The sequence below is a fragment of the Panicum virgatum genome, chromosome 2N, assembly GCF_016808335.1.
Source record: "Panicum virgatum strain AP13 chromosome 2N, P.virgatum_v5, whole genome shotgun sequence".
NCBI classification, from domain to species: Eukaryota; Viridiplantae; Streptophyta; class Magnoliopsida; order Poales; family Poaceae; genus Panicum; species Panicum virgatum.
In genome coordinates this window covers 287,012-301,940 of record NC_053146.1, presented here as the reverse complement: position 1 = coordinate 301,940, position 14,929 = coordinate 287,012, and the positions used below count along the sequence as shown (strand labels likewise).

General features: G+C 46.3%; 2 protein-coding genes across 2 annotated transcripts; both read right to left on the bottom strand.

The window, feature by feature from the left end:
• Positions 1-4,538: 4,538 nt before the first annotated feature.
• LOC120659181 (peroxidase 1-like) lies at positions 4,539-6,029 on the bottom strand. Its single transcript, XM_039937233.1, has one exon. It carries the CDS (start codon positions 5,915-5,917, stop codon positions 4,898-4,900), a length of 1,020 nt encoding a protein of 339 aa, XP_039793167.1. The 5' UTR covers positions 5,918-6,029; the 3' UTR covers positions 4,539-4,897.
• Positions 6,030-13,614: 7,585 nt separating this feature from the next.
• On the bottom strand, positions 13,615-14,571 carry LOC120659058 (gibberellin 2-beta-dioxygenase 5-like). The gene has a single exon (XM_039937127.1). It carries the CDS (start codon positions 14,569-14,571, stop codon positions 13,615-13,617), a length of 957 nt encoding a protein of 318 aa, XP_039793061.1.
• Between the last annotated feature and the right edge of the window lie 358 nt (positions 14,572-14,929).

Below are 14,929 nucleotides of genomic sequence, written 5' to 3'. Positions count from 1 at the left end.
ACGGAGCACAGGATCCTACAGGAAGAGAAGTTAGTTGGATCCAAATAATTGGGAAGAAAAAATAGCTCAAAATAGCCCTTGGATCCAAACATATCAACAGCTACTTCATTGGAGGACTATTTGTTTGGGCTAAATAGCTCTAGCCCTTGGATCCCAACACGGCCTTTGACTATCCTCGCTCTCCCATCCAAGCACATCCGCGTTACTAGTTCAGTTTCAGTTCAGCTGGTGGCATCTGTCAATCATTCATTAGTGGCGGATTCAAGAATTAAATATTAGGGGGCTTATTTCTTCTTCTTTTTCCTCTTTTCTTTCTTTTTCTTTTTCTTCTTCTTCCTTTTTTCCCTCTTCCTCTACTTTATTTATGGCTAAAAAACGTTAAAAAGACTTTGGAAGGACTTCATGGACTACATGGAGAGAGGTAGGAGGGTGTAGCGAAAATGGCCTCTCATGCCATATTTCAATATAATGTTTTGGCGATTGATGACACACACAACACTTGGACTAATATGATTGTTAAGATGATCATTCTCAGGCTTTTAGGTTCAAGTGATGACAAAGAGAGGATATGCGTAGCAAGGCCCGAAGGGCCGCCCCTACGGTGGTCGAGAGGGAGCCGCCCCTCGTGGGTCTCAGGGCAGCGCCCTGAAACCTCTTCGGTCCAAGGGACAAGAATTGAAGAGACCGTGAAGAAATCAAGTCAAACCGAACAAGACAGAGACAATTTGCTATCACCGGTTAAACCGATGATGAACCAATTGTACTCATCGGTGCAATGACATGAAATGAAGACAAATCAGCAGAGTATACCGGTTGAACTGACGTTGGTTTTGAGAGCGTCGGTGCAGTTGTCCAGAGACTCCATTTTTGGGGGTTTCTGAGATTACTTGCACCGATTGAACCGACGTTAGTTTTGAGAGCGTCGGTCGATTGAAGATTACATACACCAGTTGAACTGATGTTAGTTTTGAGAGCGTCGGTCGATTGATCAAAGTAGCCGTTGGAGCAGTAACGGCTAGTTGCTGGGAAAATACACTCACCGGTTAAACTGGTGATGACAAAAACTAGAGTGTCGGTTTAACTGGCGTTAAGAGATCTCGTCAGCCTTTTTCCCAACGGCTAGTTTGGAGGGTTGGGCTATATATATGCCACCCCACGGCTCATTTGATGTTGCTGGAGACTAAGGAAGCATACTACACTTGAAGAACACCTCCAACCACCATAAAGCTTTATTGTACATCATATAGGCTTAAGCACACTTGTGAGAGTGCTTAGTGCTTGTAATAGGGATTAGTTCTTGCGAGAGCTCCCTTGAGAGAAGTCTTGCTGCGGCAAGCAATCCTTGTGATCCGTCGTGTGACCCTCCGGCTTGGTGTAGAGTGGCAACGACACTTTGTACGGGGAAAGAGGAAACCCCCTCCTTGGTGGAGAAGCTCCGTAGTGGATTTCGGCCGGGTGACCGAGAGAGACGGTGGCGGTGCACGAGACTCGGTGTCTTGTGGGCACTTGCCTTTGCTTGCCGGCATCGCCTTGGTGGCATAGTGCAAGACGGTGATCGGAAGAGCCTCGGTGTCCCGTGGACGTAGGCGTTTGTGCCGAACCACGTTACATGACCGTGTCTACTCGGGAGTTTGCATCCCTCTTGCACTTACCTCTTTACTTACCATATTACGTTTCCGCAGTTACTTTATCTTGCGTGCCTTTACTTTCTTAGTTAGTTTGATTAGGATTTGCTATAGGTTGCAAGTTTTTTAGGGGTAAGTAGAGAGTAGCATAGATAAACCTTAGCCATAACTAGCATGTGTAGGACGTGTTAGGTTTATCTTATGCAATCCCTGCCCCACGATGAATCCGCCCCTATTCAAGTTAACTAACAATGCAACGCACTGTCGACGCGCATCCATAATCCAAGGCTAGAATATATCATGGCTCTCAACTCAACGTGATATGATCCATCTGGCAAGGAACACATACAGTACTTGAATAATGAACAGTGCCATGTGAAGCCTAGGTAGCTAGCTAGCTAGCTGCTGCTCACGGCAGGCAATAGTAGATTGCCTGCTGCCTGCTTGGTGTACATATATACATCCATATCCAGGTCGGTCATGGCGATTGATGGTCATGGACCCATGTTCATCAGTTATTAGCTGGTAGCTAGGTGCCCACGCCTTGCCCATACACACACACACCGCCCATTCAACAACTAATAATCTCGTATATATAGTACTTCTCCCTCCCTTCCTAAAAAAAATACAACACCCATTTTTCGAGAAGTCAAACAATTTTAATTTTGACCACATTTATATAAAAAATTCCTAATATTTATATCTCTAAATAGATTTAATATGAAAATGTATTACATGATTAATCTAATAATATTTATTTTGTAACATAAATGTTAATACCATTTTTATATATACATTTAATTAAATTTAATATTATTTCACTTCTCAAGAAGCGAGAGTTGCATTTTTTTGGACAGAGGGTGGGCACACTATCACATCCTGTCATGGTGAATCGCCAAATATAAAAAGCAACATTCAAAGTATCCCAGAATCACCTTGCAACGACTAGCTTCGTACGAGAACCGTCCAGATCCATCCACACGATTGACTACCCTGACCACATGGCTACTGTTCAAACTGAAAACCACCATGTGCAACTATATGGTGCGGTGTTGAACCACATGTAACCCTAATTGACTAGGCTTCTGGCCAAAAATACACAGCAAGTCTTCCAAAAAAGAAAAAAACACAGCAGGGAAGAGACACCGAAAGGGAGACCAAGGTTCATCTCATGACACTCGAGTCTATCTACTTTTCAGCCTCGACTATGAAATCGGACACTTCCCACTAATCAACTACTAAAACCATCCGCTTTTCAACTTCGGTTTGGATCTTAACATTATTTTTGGGTGACGTGGCACCATAACAGAGCTAAAAGAAATATTCTAAATGTGAGCAAAGGTTCGAAAAGTTGTCAAAGTTGAATGTTGAAAATTAAACGGTTTCATGGTTGAGAGGCTCAAAACTAAATTCAGACCTTTGCTCAGTGTTGTAAAATATACACTTTTTTTGGAGAGAAAAATATGAAATGGGATGGTAGAAATCAAAGGGCCTGCTCTGGTTCTCTGGAGCAGCAGGCTCCAAGCCCAAGATTCTGGAAAAACAGGCCCAGATGACGAACTTAGATTGTACAGGGCCCAAATTAACTCCTTGATGATGGGCTGAAAGAGAAATTTCTCAAGTTTACCTTAGAAAAGAAGAAGAATTGTTAATCTCGAAAGAAGAAGAAGAAGAAGAATTATTCTCTGGAGCAGCAACGGAGAGAGGAAACATGGAAGCGACCTGAACTGAACTGGTACGCACGATCTCAGTGTGCATTTGTTACTGGGTCAAGGCTGAGATTTGTCGGCGACTTGACCTAGTAAAATTGCTGGGCTTGAATCCAGATTCCATTATCTATTATCTTATTATTTGGTCAACAAACGGAGTCTCCATGTTCACTCTCAAATACTAGAAATTTTCATATTAATCGGAGAAAAATAGAAAAATAAAAATTACCCACCACTGCCGTTATGATAAAAATTAGCGTAAAATACCCCTGTACCTAATTAAAAATCACCCACAAATGCCATTATGAAAAATTAAATATAAAATTTCATTTAGTTATGTATCAGTTACAAATATATACTGTTAATAAAAACTAAAGCTAACAACAATCAATCAAAATAAAATGAAAGTAAGAATAATTATATGCATAATATTATTAAAGCTCAACAAATCAAATTGTTATTATAGGTAGATCATATTTGAATTATTTTAACCAACAATAAGACATAATTTATGATAAAAAAAACAGAATGATGTATGGTAAAAAATAGTATAATCTTTAAGTAAGGATACAATGACATGCGAATTTTTGAATTTTCAATACTAGCCGCGTAAATGCGCGGGCTATACGCCTTGTTTTATTAAAATAAAGGAAGGAGATGGGCTGAAAGAAAGAAGAAGAATTGTTATTTATGCGTATTTGAGGGGGGGAAAAAGAACTTTGTTACGCGTACTAGTATGATTTCTGGGCCCTTTTGTTCATAATTAATAAGAAAGCCTGCTCCTGTACTACGTGCAAGTGCTTGAGAACTAAATATGGTTGTTACACTAACCGACAAACCAGGCTAATAAAACTTCCTCCCTTTTCATTTTCCTATCAAAAAGGGAATCTGAACCCCTTCCTAATCCAAAAGAAATCGCTCGACTAACATTTCGTTGGTTGAAGCAGTATGACAGATAGAAAGCATTGTTGCAACAAAAAATGGAGTGGAGTAGTGGCTTGTAAGTAAGTACAGGCATTCAGTATCTTGTGCATTGCTGCAACGTATCTATCCACCAACGATATCAAGCGCGTAAAGAATGAGCAACAGCCTCACCTTCACACCAAGCGAAGCTAGCCGGCCGGCAAGGTACCATGCATGTATCGCCAATTAATCTAATTAAAAACCAATAAATATTAGAGAGGAAACTAGCTAAATCATCAGCAGTTGTGAATGTATGGTAATACTGTTTATTACCTTGATTGTCATTATTGTATTACATCAAGCATTTGAACCACAAAGCAAAGAAAAGAAGAAAGATCCATGGCACTCAGTCTACATATACATCAGGAGTTTACATATCGATGTACATAGGCGGCAGCAGCAGTTACTGACGGCCAGAGTCAAAGCAAAATAACTTTAGAACTTCATTCACGCGTAATTGATATATACTGATCATGTGTATGTATGTATCAACCAAGCAACGAATAATTGAATCGACCAACAATATAATATATATAATATAATGCAAACGAAACGGAAGCAGCAGCAAAAGCGATCGAGATCGATGGTCATGATGATGAGTTAGTTTAAGACGAGGTAGCACTTTTTCCTGATCTCGCCCTGCGCTCCGGTGAGCACGTCGATGGTGGACATCTTGACCATGGAGTCGGCGAAGTCACGGAAGAACTCGTCGGCGAAGAGGCCGGTGGCCTGGCGCTGGACGTAGGCCCTGGTGGTCGGGTGGGTGAGCAGCGCGGCGTCCGAGTGGAAGAGCCCCCGGCGCTTGGCCACCAGGCGGTAGTAGCTGGCGTCGAAGCTGAGGAAGCTGCCGGGGTCCATCTCGTTGAGCGTGGTGTTGTCGGCGAGGCTCCGGCACCGGGACCGGAGGCGGGCCAGGTAGGTGGCGTCGAGCGCCGGGTCGACGTCGGCGAGGTTGTTGGCGCCGGTGAAGTTGTAGAGGCGGTCGCTGAAGAGGTTGCAGTGCGCGGTGCCGAGGGTGTGGCCGCCGGAGAGCACGACGAGGTCCTTGACGCCGAGGCCCTTGGCGGCGAACATCCGGACGAGGGTGGTGACGTTGGCGGTGGGCGGGGGCAGCTGCTTGGTCTCGTTGGCGACGGAGACGCGGCCGTCGCGGCGGCCGAGGGCGACGGGCCAGGAGGGGCCCCTGGCGAGCACCACGGCGTCGCGCGCCATGAGCGCGAGGATGTCGGCGCAGGAGACGGTGCCCGGGCAGGCCTTCTCGAGCCTATCCTTGACCCGCTGCACGGAGCCGAAGCCGCGCAGGGTGAGGTTGGGCTTGGCGTCCTTCTCCGCCGTATTGGTGGGCGTCGAGTCCAGCAGCACGGAGGCGTCGCAGCCCCGGACGAAGCAGTCGTGGAAGTGGAGGCGGAGCAGCGGGCCGGCCAGCGCCGGCGCCGCCCTGAGGATCTCCACCATCTCCTCCTTGACGATCTGCTCCACGTCCGGGCAGGTGCTGCTGTAGAAATCCATCTGCAGCCCAGCAGCCATGGCGGTCGTGGCCGCCGAGAAGACGAGCGCAGCAACAACGACGCGCATGATCACCATGGACTTGCTGCTGCTGCTGAGAGGCCTAGACGCCATGGCTGATTATATTTGAATCTTGATAGCTATAGCAGCTATAGGCCGGTGCCTGGACGCAGATGCAGTTATCTAGCAGGGAGCGTTGTGCAGTGGGGGATGGAGGACAGTATATGCGGGTGGTCACTGCTTATATAGCTTCCACGACGTACATCTGCACTACAGCATTAGCATTGTCGACGTCCGTGTGGTTATATTATATATAATTAAATATAAGCTTACATATTATTCTTCAGAAGAGAAATATTAAAGCTTTATTTATTTGTCTTTGTGCAATGCAAAATTAGCCTCTTAAATTGTAACGTTGCTTTTGGTACTAGCAAAGCTAGCTAGCATTCCTCAAGCTGCACGCATGCATATGCAGCAGGTATATAACTGGCTGCTGGCTTCTAGCTTTGCTTGTTGCAGTACTGTCACGTTGTCATGTATGACCTTTATTAGTTCTTGTGGACAAATATGATAATAATCTTAGGAAGAAGCTACACGTATACGTACGTATCATACAGTACTTCTACCTACCGTGTATGGCCTGATGAACAGAAGTTGTCAAGTCATATACACATTAGGTACACGTGTGGGATTATTCAGCGCTAGCTGTACTTGCAATTAATGTTGTTTGGGCTGAATTAGAATTTGTTTGGAGTTTTTTTTTATCATCATCTGAACTGAATGAACGAATAATATAATATAATGGTCAGTGAGATTATATATATAAATCGGCCAGGCAACACATGTACATATATGCATGCTGCATGACGATATAATGCTGGCTAGCTGAAGGTAACAGCAGCAGCAGCAGGTGGATGGGCATGTGGTGTGTTGGTTTGAGGAGGAACAAAGGCAAATGGTGGATTGGTCCCAGGGTAACCTACTACTTCCTTGAGCTAGCTGTGCCGCATGCACGCAGCGCTAGCTACTACACGTACTGACTCTCTGCTGGCTCATCCCAATCACCAATCACTGATCGATCGATATGCATGGTTAGTTGTTGTATGCATGATAGATTGACTAACCGCACGTACGCTGGTTGCAGAGATCGATCCACAGGATTAATATATATCGTCATTATTGGCATATGCATGGATATGTTCAACAAGATTAATATGTGCTGAACATGATTGTCAGCCAATCAGTTAGCAGTATTTTTCTCTCACACCAAGTCAGCACCAGCCACCAGCCAGCCAGCAATTAATACTTATCTCACATAACAAATCAGCACCAGCTACCAACCACAACCAAGCGAACATAGTGATTATTACTACCGCTTTATTATTTACATCCAGAGCCATTCACAGGCTCTCTCTCTCTCTCTCTCTCTCTCTCTCTATATATATATATATATATATATATATATATATATATATATATATATATAATGCGTGCATGTTTAAATATATAATCGACTGCTAGGAACATATATATGTATAGATCGAGCGGTATGCTTGCATTCTACTCCAGGTGATCGACGACTGTGGTGTGGGGGTTATGTCCAACTTGGATTGAATATGATGCTACCGCTCGCTAATAATCGACGACCCCTCGATCCGTCCATCTTGAAAGCTTTATATCTGCAATAGTACTGATAGGATGAAACAACATGCATGCGCAACCAACAAATAAATTATACACAGTAGCTTCTTCTTCTTCTTCTTCTAACTTTGAGCAAAAAGTGCTAGTCCCACACTCGTCCGGATCATGCATGTAGCAGCAGCAGTTGTTGAGAGCTTGCTTTTGTTTGCTGCTTTGCATTGCTTTGTTTGCTTCGAAAGAGAAGTCGCCGTCGCATATAACAAGATTGCATTGCCTGCTGACCTAATACTGTATGTTGTTACGTTAGCTAGCTATACATGGCCGGCTGTATGTACGTGTAGCATACATTGGAACCCAAGGCGCAATCCAATTCGTTGGTTAGGGAGCTGCAGTCATCAGCCTTTCAAGTAAGACTGCAGGCTGCAGTATGCATGTATCTGACACTAGTACTGCTACTACTGCATGCATGCAGGCTGCAGGCATTGAGCGTTTGGTGATCGATTGCGTTGCGTGCCTTGGTTGCAAGGAGGATCGATCATATCGATTGGTCGGTCTGAAACTGAGGACAAGCAGAAGAAAGAAGAGAGAGGTTTAATTCCAGCGCGCGGCCAGGCCAAGGGGTGGTTGCTGCGGCCGTAGCTTGCAAGGAAACCAGCCACCTGCCCGGCGGACGGCACCCTGTTCCTTTCCTGCACGGAATGGCCGCCCAACCGGCTCGTCCTTCCTCCTCTCATCTGTAAGATAGATAGATAGATAGATAGATTGATGCAAAAGAAACTAGAAATGATATATATATGGACCTGTTCTTTTAAGTTGCTTCCAAGGCAACAAAATATATATACTGCCTATGATGACTCACATCTACTGCTAGCTTCAGCAACAGCAGTATATAGTAGATATATGTGGTCGGCACACACAGCATGCAGGCAGGTGCATGGTCGCTTTACTAGCTAGGGTGTTCGATCGAGTGTGAAAGGATTCTACCTGATTTATTTGCCACAGGATCGGCCAACAATGCATGCATTCCGATCCAGGCCAGGAGTAAGTGTCACTGCAAGTCACCCATGCATATGCCTGCCTGCCTGCCTTCCTCTCTGTTAATTTAATTTTCTGCTACTACTCTTCTCCTTCCGGGAAGAATATTATCTAGCTGCTTGTTAGCCTCTGACTGGGTAACATCTGTCCGGGTATAGTAGAACAGTGCAGCGTAGATGCATCAGCATAAGCATCACTGCTGAATGAGAATATCATATATATTCAGTATACATGCGCTGGAATTATAAAGAATCAAATAAATATTCAGGCCTACTGTCCGTCAGAGTGATGAGATTAATTATATATTCTTCACACATCTGAATTCAATCATCCCAATCTCAAATCCTAGATTGCAACCTAGTACCTTATATCGATGCTCCTCCGATCCATAACCTATTATTGTCAACCGTACGTAACAACAGCTAACTAGCTAGCTAGATAGCTAGCTATATGAAGGAGACAACATGTATGATTTTGATGATGAGCTACCAGTATGCTTGCCTGATCGACAAATGACGATATAATGCATGCATGATTACCCGTAAAGATGATCGAGACCGACTGATGACGCGTCCATAGCCTTACCTAGTGGTGGAACTGGAAAGAAATTTAAAGGGGAGGCCGAACAAACTCCGATAATATTTATAGGTACAAGAATTTAGCAATTTGAACTAATTTTTTAGTTACCGCGCTAATATACACTAGCTAGTCATGCTATATATTATTTAATCACGCAACGACAATTCTTAAAGAAAAATAGGAGCAGGAGTCAATTTATCTTGTCCATTTTAGTTTTTCCTTGGTTTGCTAAAAAGATTAGGTCTAATTTTAAAAAAATATATTCTACTATGCGAGACAAAATCAATAATATTTACAAAGCATATCGTATCAATAATAATATATTTATATAGATTTAAATTGGAGAGGTATAGACAGAAGCCATGGTTGTGATGGCAATGCGATCGCATTAGTGGAGCAGGTGGGTTTATTGTTGTCGTCCATCTCGGCTGTGTCCACCTGCCTGCTTGCCGTTAGCGGCTTGTCGTGCCCTCGTGCAGTGCCGATCGTGAGACATGAGTCTGCCTGACATCCTTCACTGAGACACAGATGAGATGTGACTAGTGAGCAGCCACACACAGAGAACGGAGATAAGTTCCGTAGCTAGAAATCATCAGATAGTGGATTGTGAACTTCCGAGAAACCGAATGATATTGTGGGCTGAAATGGGTTAAAATTAAAAAATACTTAAAAACTTGAGTTTAGATTAAGCCGGTATTATAGGAGCACTTAAAGGAAATTATATTTGTTAGGGGCCATGCCCCCCCCTGCATGCATAATTGAAACAAAGAATTTTCAAGAACAAATAGTGTGCAACTGTGCATGGTGAATTATTGGCGACAGAAAGGAGAAGTTAGAAAGTTGCTGGTGCAGGGAAGGCCGTCCTGGCTGTTTATTTCATTATGGAGTGCTGTGCGGTGCCAGGCTAGTCCGCTCCAGGGTCCTCTAATTTTCTTTGCAAAGTCAGTACCCATCATGCATGCACGCTTTATTTCAAAATAAAAAAAAATCATGCATGCACGCTTTGCGACACTAATGCATGAGAAACACTGCATTACTCTCACCAGTGGTGGATCCAGGACATCAATCATGAAGGTGCCAACTTAAGCAATACATGATGCAGTCCGCCAAAATTCAATCCACATTACACAATCCAACCACAACAATTTATAGCTTGGATGATATATATTGATGGAACAAGCGACAAACTTAAGTGCTACTCGAAGTCTGAATCCTCCATATCAGCAACGAATTACTTGTATGGATACTAATACCATTGAGAGCATCTCAAACAGTTTCTTATATTTTCTTCCTCAAATTTAATGTCTGCCAACTCCCCAAATAGATATGGGTAGGGAAAAAAGTGTCTATCTCCAACAGTTTCCCATTTTTTTCTCCCCAACAATAAAAAATTGTGGACCTACAGTCCCTTGCGCAGGCAGCCATGGCGGACCCTCCCTTGCGCAGCCAGCCATGGCGAGCTCGGCGTCGAGGCCATCCTGGAGCGGCCGGCAAAGGTGATGTAGGAGACGAGAAGGTCAGCGCGGAAGAGCACAACGTAGAGCTCGCGGAAGTAGAGGTTGGCGGCGTCCTGTCTGACGCGGCAGCCAGCAGTAGGCCGGAGCGAGGCCACGCCCCGGTTTCTTCCCTCCACCGGCTGCGCCCTTGCCCACTATATATCCAGCCCTGAATGTCAATTGCCACCACCAAAAGTTCTTAGACAACGCTCCAGGCCAACTCCAACAGCACCCTCATCGTCCGATCCGGTCTCTAGCTCTGCTTGATCGATCCCGTTCCAGGAGCCGGAAGAAAAGCAATGGCGATGGGCACGGTGCGGGTGCTTTGCGGCGCGGAGAAGGAGCGGGTGGTGGCCACGCACAAGGCGCTCGGAGAGTGCCCACGCTGCGGCGGAGCCGTGGTGGCCATCGACGTGGAGAGCGAGCGGCGAATCCACAGCCTGCCGCTGTGCGTCAAGGTGCTGCGACGGCGGGCGCGGGCCCGCCAGTAGGCGCGGGAAGGCCGGTGTCTATTTTTAAGTACCGGAGAGAGAGATTTTTCAATTGTTTAGGGGATGGGGAATTAGAATAGGAAATTATTGGAGAGAGTTTTTTTTCCTCTTTTTCCAGAAGACCAAAGATGGGGAAGTGAGATTGGGAACTGTTGGAGATGCTCTGAGTTCAGAGACATTCCCAATAATATTTCTCTGCATACCAATCGCCATATGGCCGTACCATCTGCAAGTTTATGTTAATTGCCTAATTAGGGAGATTTAGATACTGATTGAGATGCTAAATAGAGTGACACTGCGTGACAAGTTTTTAAGCATCAATAAAAGAGCTGTTTGGCAGGGCTCCGGCTCCTCCAAAATTGGCTCCAGCTTCGATTCCTCTGGTGGAGCGGCTTCTCTGGTGGAGTTGGAACCGTTTTGAAAAACATTTGGCGACTCCTTCTATTATTTTTTTTCATTTCTCCTCACTTTCCTTCTCTCTCCACATTATCCGTTCTTCCGAGTTCCGATGCGCCTACCCCAGCCACCGCCCACACTCGCCACGCGCCGACCGCCTCTACGACCATCGCGGTCCCCCTCCACCCTCGCGCCAGCCGATTCTACCTCCGCCCCTGCAGCGAGGCAGCTTTTTGCCATGCCGACAGCTCCTGGCCCCTTGACAGCCGTGGCGGGCCGCCTCCTCGCCCGTGCTGGCCTCGTCATCCGCCTCCACGCCCACTACCAGAGCCGGCCTCGTTGTCCGCCTCCTCGGCCGCCACCGGCCACGCCGGCCTTCGCGCTCGCTGCCCATGCCCTCCCTAGCTTCCTCCTCCCCTTTCCCCGATGGATCTGCCTCCCACAAGGGAGGAGTTTGAGCCCGAACAGTGGCCAACAGGACGTGGATCGGCGGTGGAGGGGTCTCTACTTCAGCACTTTGTGTATGCCTGTCGGGGGCAAAGGAGGCAGATGAGATGGAGGAGCCAGAGGATCCGCGCGGAGCCATGTGTTTGTGGCTCCTCCTCCACCGAATCGCTTCACAGAGTGGAAATCGCGGGGGCTTCATCGTCGGTGCCGAATGCGGGTAGCCGTTTGGGAGGGCTTCAGATCCGAAGTTTACTCTATACTGTATACACAATATACTATGCGGTATAGTATATATAAAAAGATGTGAAAGAGTGAAATACACAAGTCGTGGTTAAACTTGTGGTAGAGTGTCATATATGTCGGTGCTTTATCCACCAACCTACCAAGGGATAACTCAAGATAGTAGATTTGCAGGTAGGGGGATCGCCGAACCAAGAGCTTGATGGTAAAAGGGAGAACACAAAATATGAATTTACCGCCAGAGTAGTGTAATACCCTACGTCATATTTGAGGTGTTGTATATTGCGTTCTGCACTTGGGTGTTGTTTTGCCTAGTTTATGCTTGAGTTTGTTGTGTTGATCTATGTACCTCTACCCTCCTTTATAGTCGGTTACAAGGTAGTAGGATTTCTAACAGAATTACAGAGGAATCATTGTAGTAGTTCAGCTTCTTCTTTTCTTGCGGGTATCTAGGGATCTATCCCTAACAATATACACCCATGAACTCCAAAATTACATAATTGTATCCTTAAACTTTGATAAACACGCTATTCATCAGGTCCAAAGTGACCAAAATATCCCTACAAATTAAAGCTTTTTTTTCCTTAAAGCAAGTGAATCATTGGCGTCAAAGAGCTCCACCGGCCACATGAATTGGATAAAAGTTATCAATGATAGATCAGCATGAAAACTTTTTTTCCACAAAGACTATGTAACAATAATGAGATTTATATATTTAATTACTAAATCCTAGAAAAAATAGGTTGTTGTAGTCCCTTGTGCCCATAAAGCCCTAGAAAAGAATATTCCCTCTATTTTTATTTACATATTGTATTAGGTTTGTCTTAAGTTAACTTTGGCAAACTTTGACCAAACTTATATACGATACCAAATTTGTTACATTGAATCCACCATGAAGTATAAGTTGATATTGCATATGTTGGGTAGTAAAATTGTTGCTATATTTTTTTTTATAGATTTGATGAAAGTTAGTTAAGTTTAACTTAGGATAAACCTAATAAGACATATAAATTAAATAAAAATAGAGGGAGTAGGTCTTACCCAAACTCGAATTAAGTACGTATAATCGGATAAATGTGTGCAGTTAATGTTTGACTTAGGCTGATCTTCCATCATCTCCATGCATGGGAGCAGTTAGAAAAGAAGTTGATGCAGCGCCAGGTGCGCGGCGCCCTATTTCATTGTGTAGTGCCGAGACCAACTGCAGAGCATGTACACATGCATCATGCTTTGTAACAGAAAGAAACTGTCACATTAGTCTGAGACAGAGTTATTTGAACCATATACATTCTTACATACTCGTACACACAAGAGTCAATATACACATAGAGACCAACAAGAAATTTTCATCTACGTACCAATACATTTTTGCTTGGCCAATACTTGTGTTATGTCTGGTCTATCTGTATATCTTGTAAAGATTTTTTTTTGAGATTATCTATATCTATAAAGATAATAAAGAGCTTTTGGGCTCTTTTGCAGGACGTCACAGTGGGCCGCCTCCTTGGATCCGGAAGCGTTGCAGGCCGAGCTTTCGGCCCGTGAGCCTGACGTCCTCCCTGATCTGGTTCCGGTACTCGCCGAAGGTGAAGCTCTTGTAGCGAGGTGGTGGGCGATCGCCGCCGCCGGCGGTGCTGCTGCGCGGGCGGATGAGCGCGTCGTAGGCGGGGCAGAGGAAGAAGGCGACGGAGAACCTCTCGCTCGCTGCGGTCGCCATGACCCGGTGCTCCACGCTCCGGTAGCGGTCGTTGCTCCACGCCTGCAGGAGGTCGCCCACGTTCACGATCAGCGCGCCGGGTTTGGGTTCCACGGCGAGCCACCGCTCGCCCTTGCGGAGCTGCAGGCCGCCCACGCCGTCCTGGTGCAGGATGGTCAGGAAGTCGCTGTCCGTGTGCGGGCACAGCCCGAAGGCGCCGCTCGCCGCGCCGCACGCCGGGTACCGGTTCAGCCGCAGGAAGCACGTACTCCGCGTGCACCTCGACACCACGTCCTCCTCGTCGCCGCGCAGGTCCGCGACGAGGATCTCCGCCAGCTGCTGCGCCAGCTCCGACATCGCCGTGGACACCTCCTCGATCACTAGCCTGGTCTTGTCACCGGAGGAGGTGGCCGGCGGCGTGGTACCGGTCAAGGGGATGTGGTAGGCCTCGGACCACGACAGCTGCTCCAGGCGCGTCGCCGTGGGCGTGCCCCAGCGGTAGCTCTCCGGCGAGAAGTCCAGCAGCGGCTCGCGCACCTTGCGCTGGAAGGGCCGCCGGAACACGGCCACCTGCGCCTCGTGCAGCTCGTCCAGCAGCGCCTGCGGAACGCCGTGGTTGGTCACCTGGAAGAAGCCCCACTCCGACGCGGCGAGCACGATGGCCGCCCGGCACTGGTCCTCGCCGTGCTGCAGGTCGATCACCGGGAGGACGCACCTGCGGCTGTGGTCGTCGTCCATCGTCGTCATCGTCTGGTAGTCATCGGCATCCAGTCGGCCATCCAAGAGATGCTTGTACGTGGCCATCAACGGCGGGTTGGAATCGTCGTCGTCGTTCATTATTGCCGCCGTACGTCGACGTAGCAGATCGAGGCCTGCACTGCATCGATCGACGATCTGCGATGAATGCATTATGCATGTGTATATAAGCAGATAGGATTGTGTCAGTGTATACGTCTTGAGTGCGCCATATGTATGCAAAGGTATTGGCCAGCAATGCGCATAGGAACAAGAAAGAAAAAACAAACGCAAGAACATTCTCAGAACCTACGCCGATTCTTTTGTCTTGGGCGTTGCAGCTAGCTCAGCCACCGACCACATAATAATC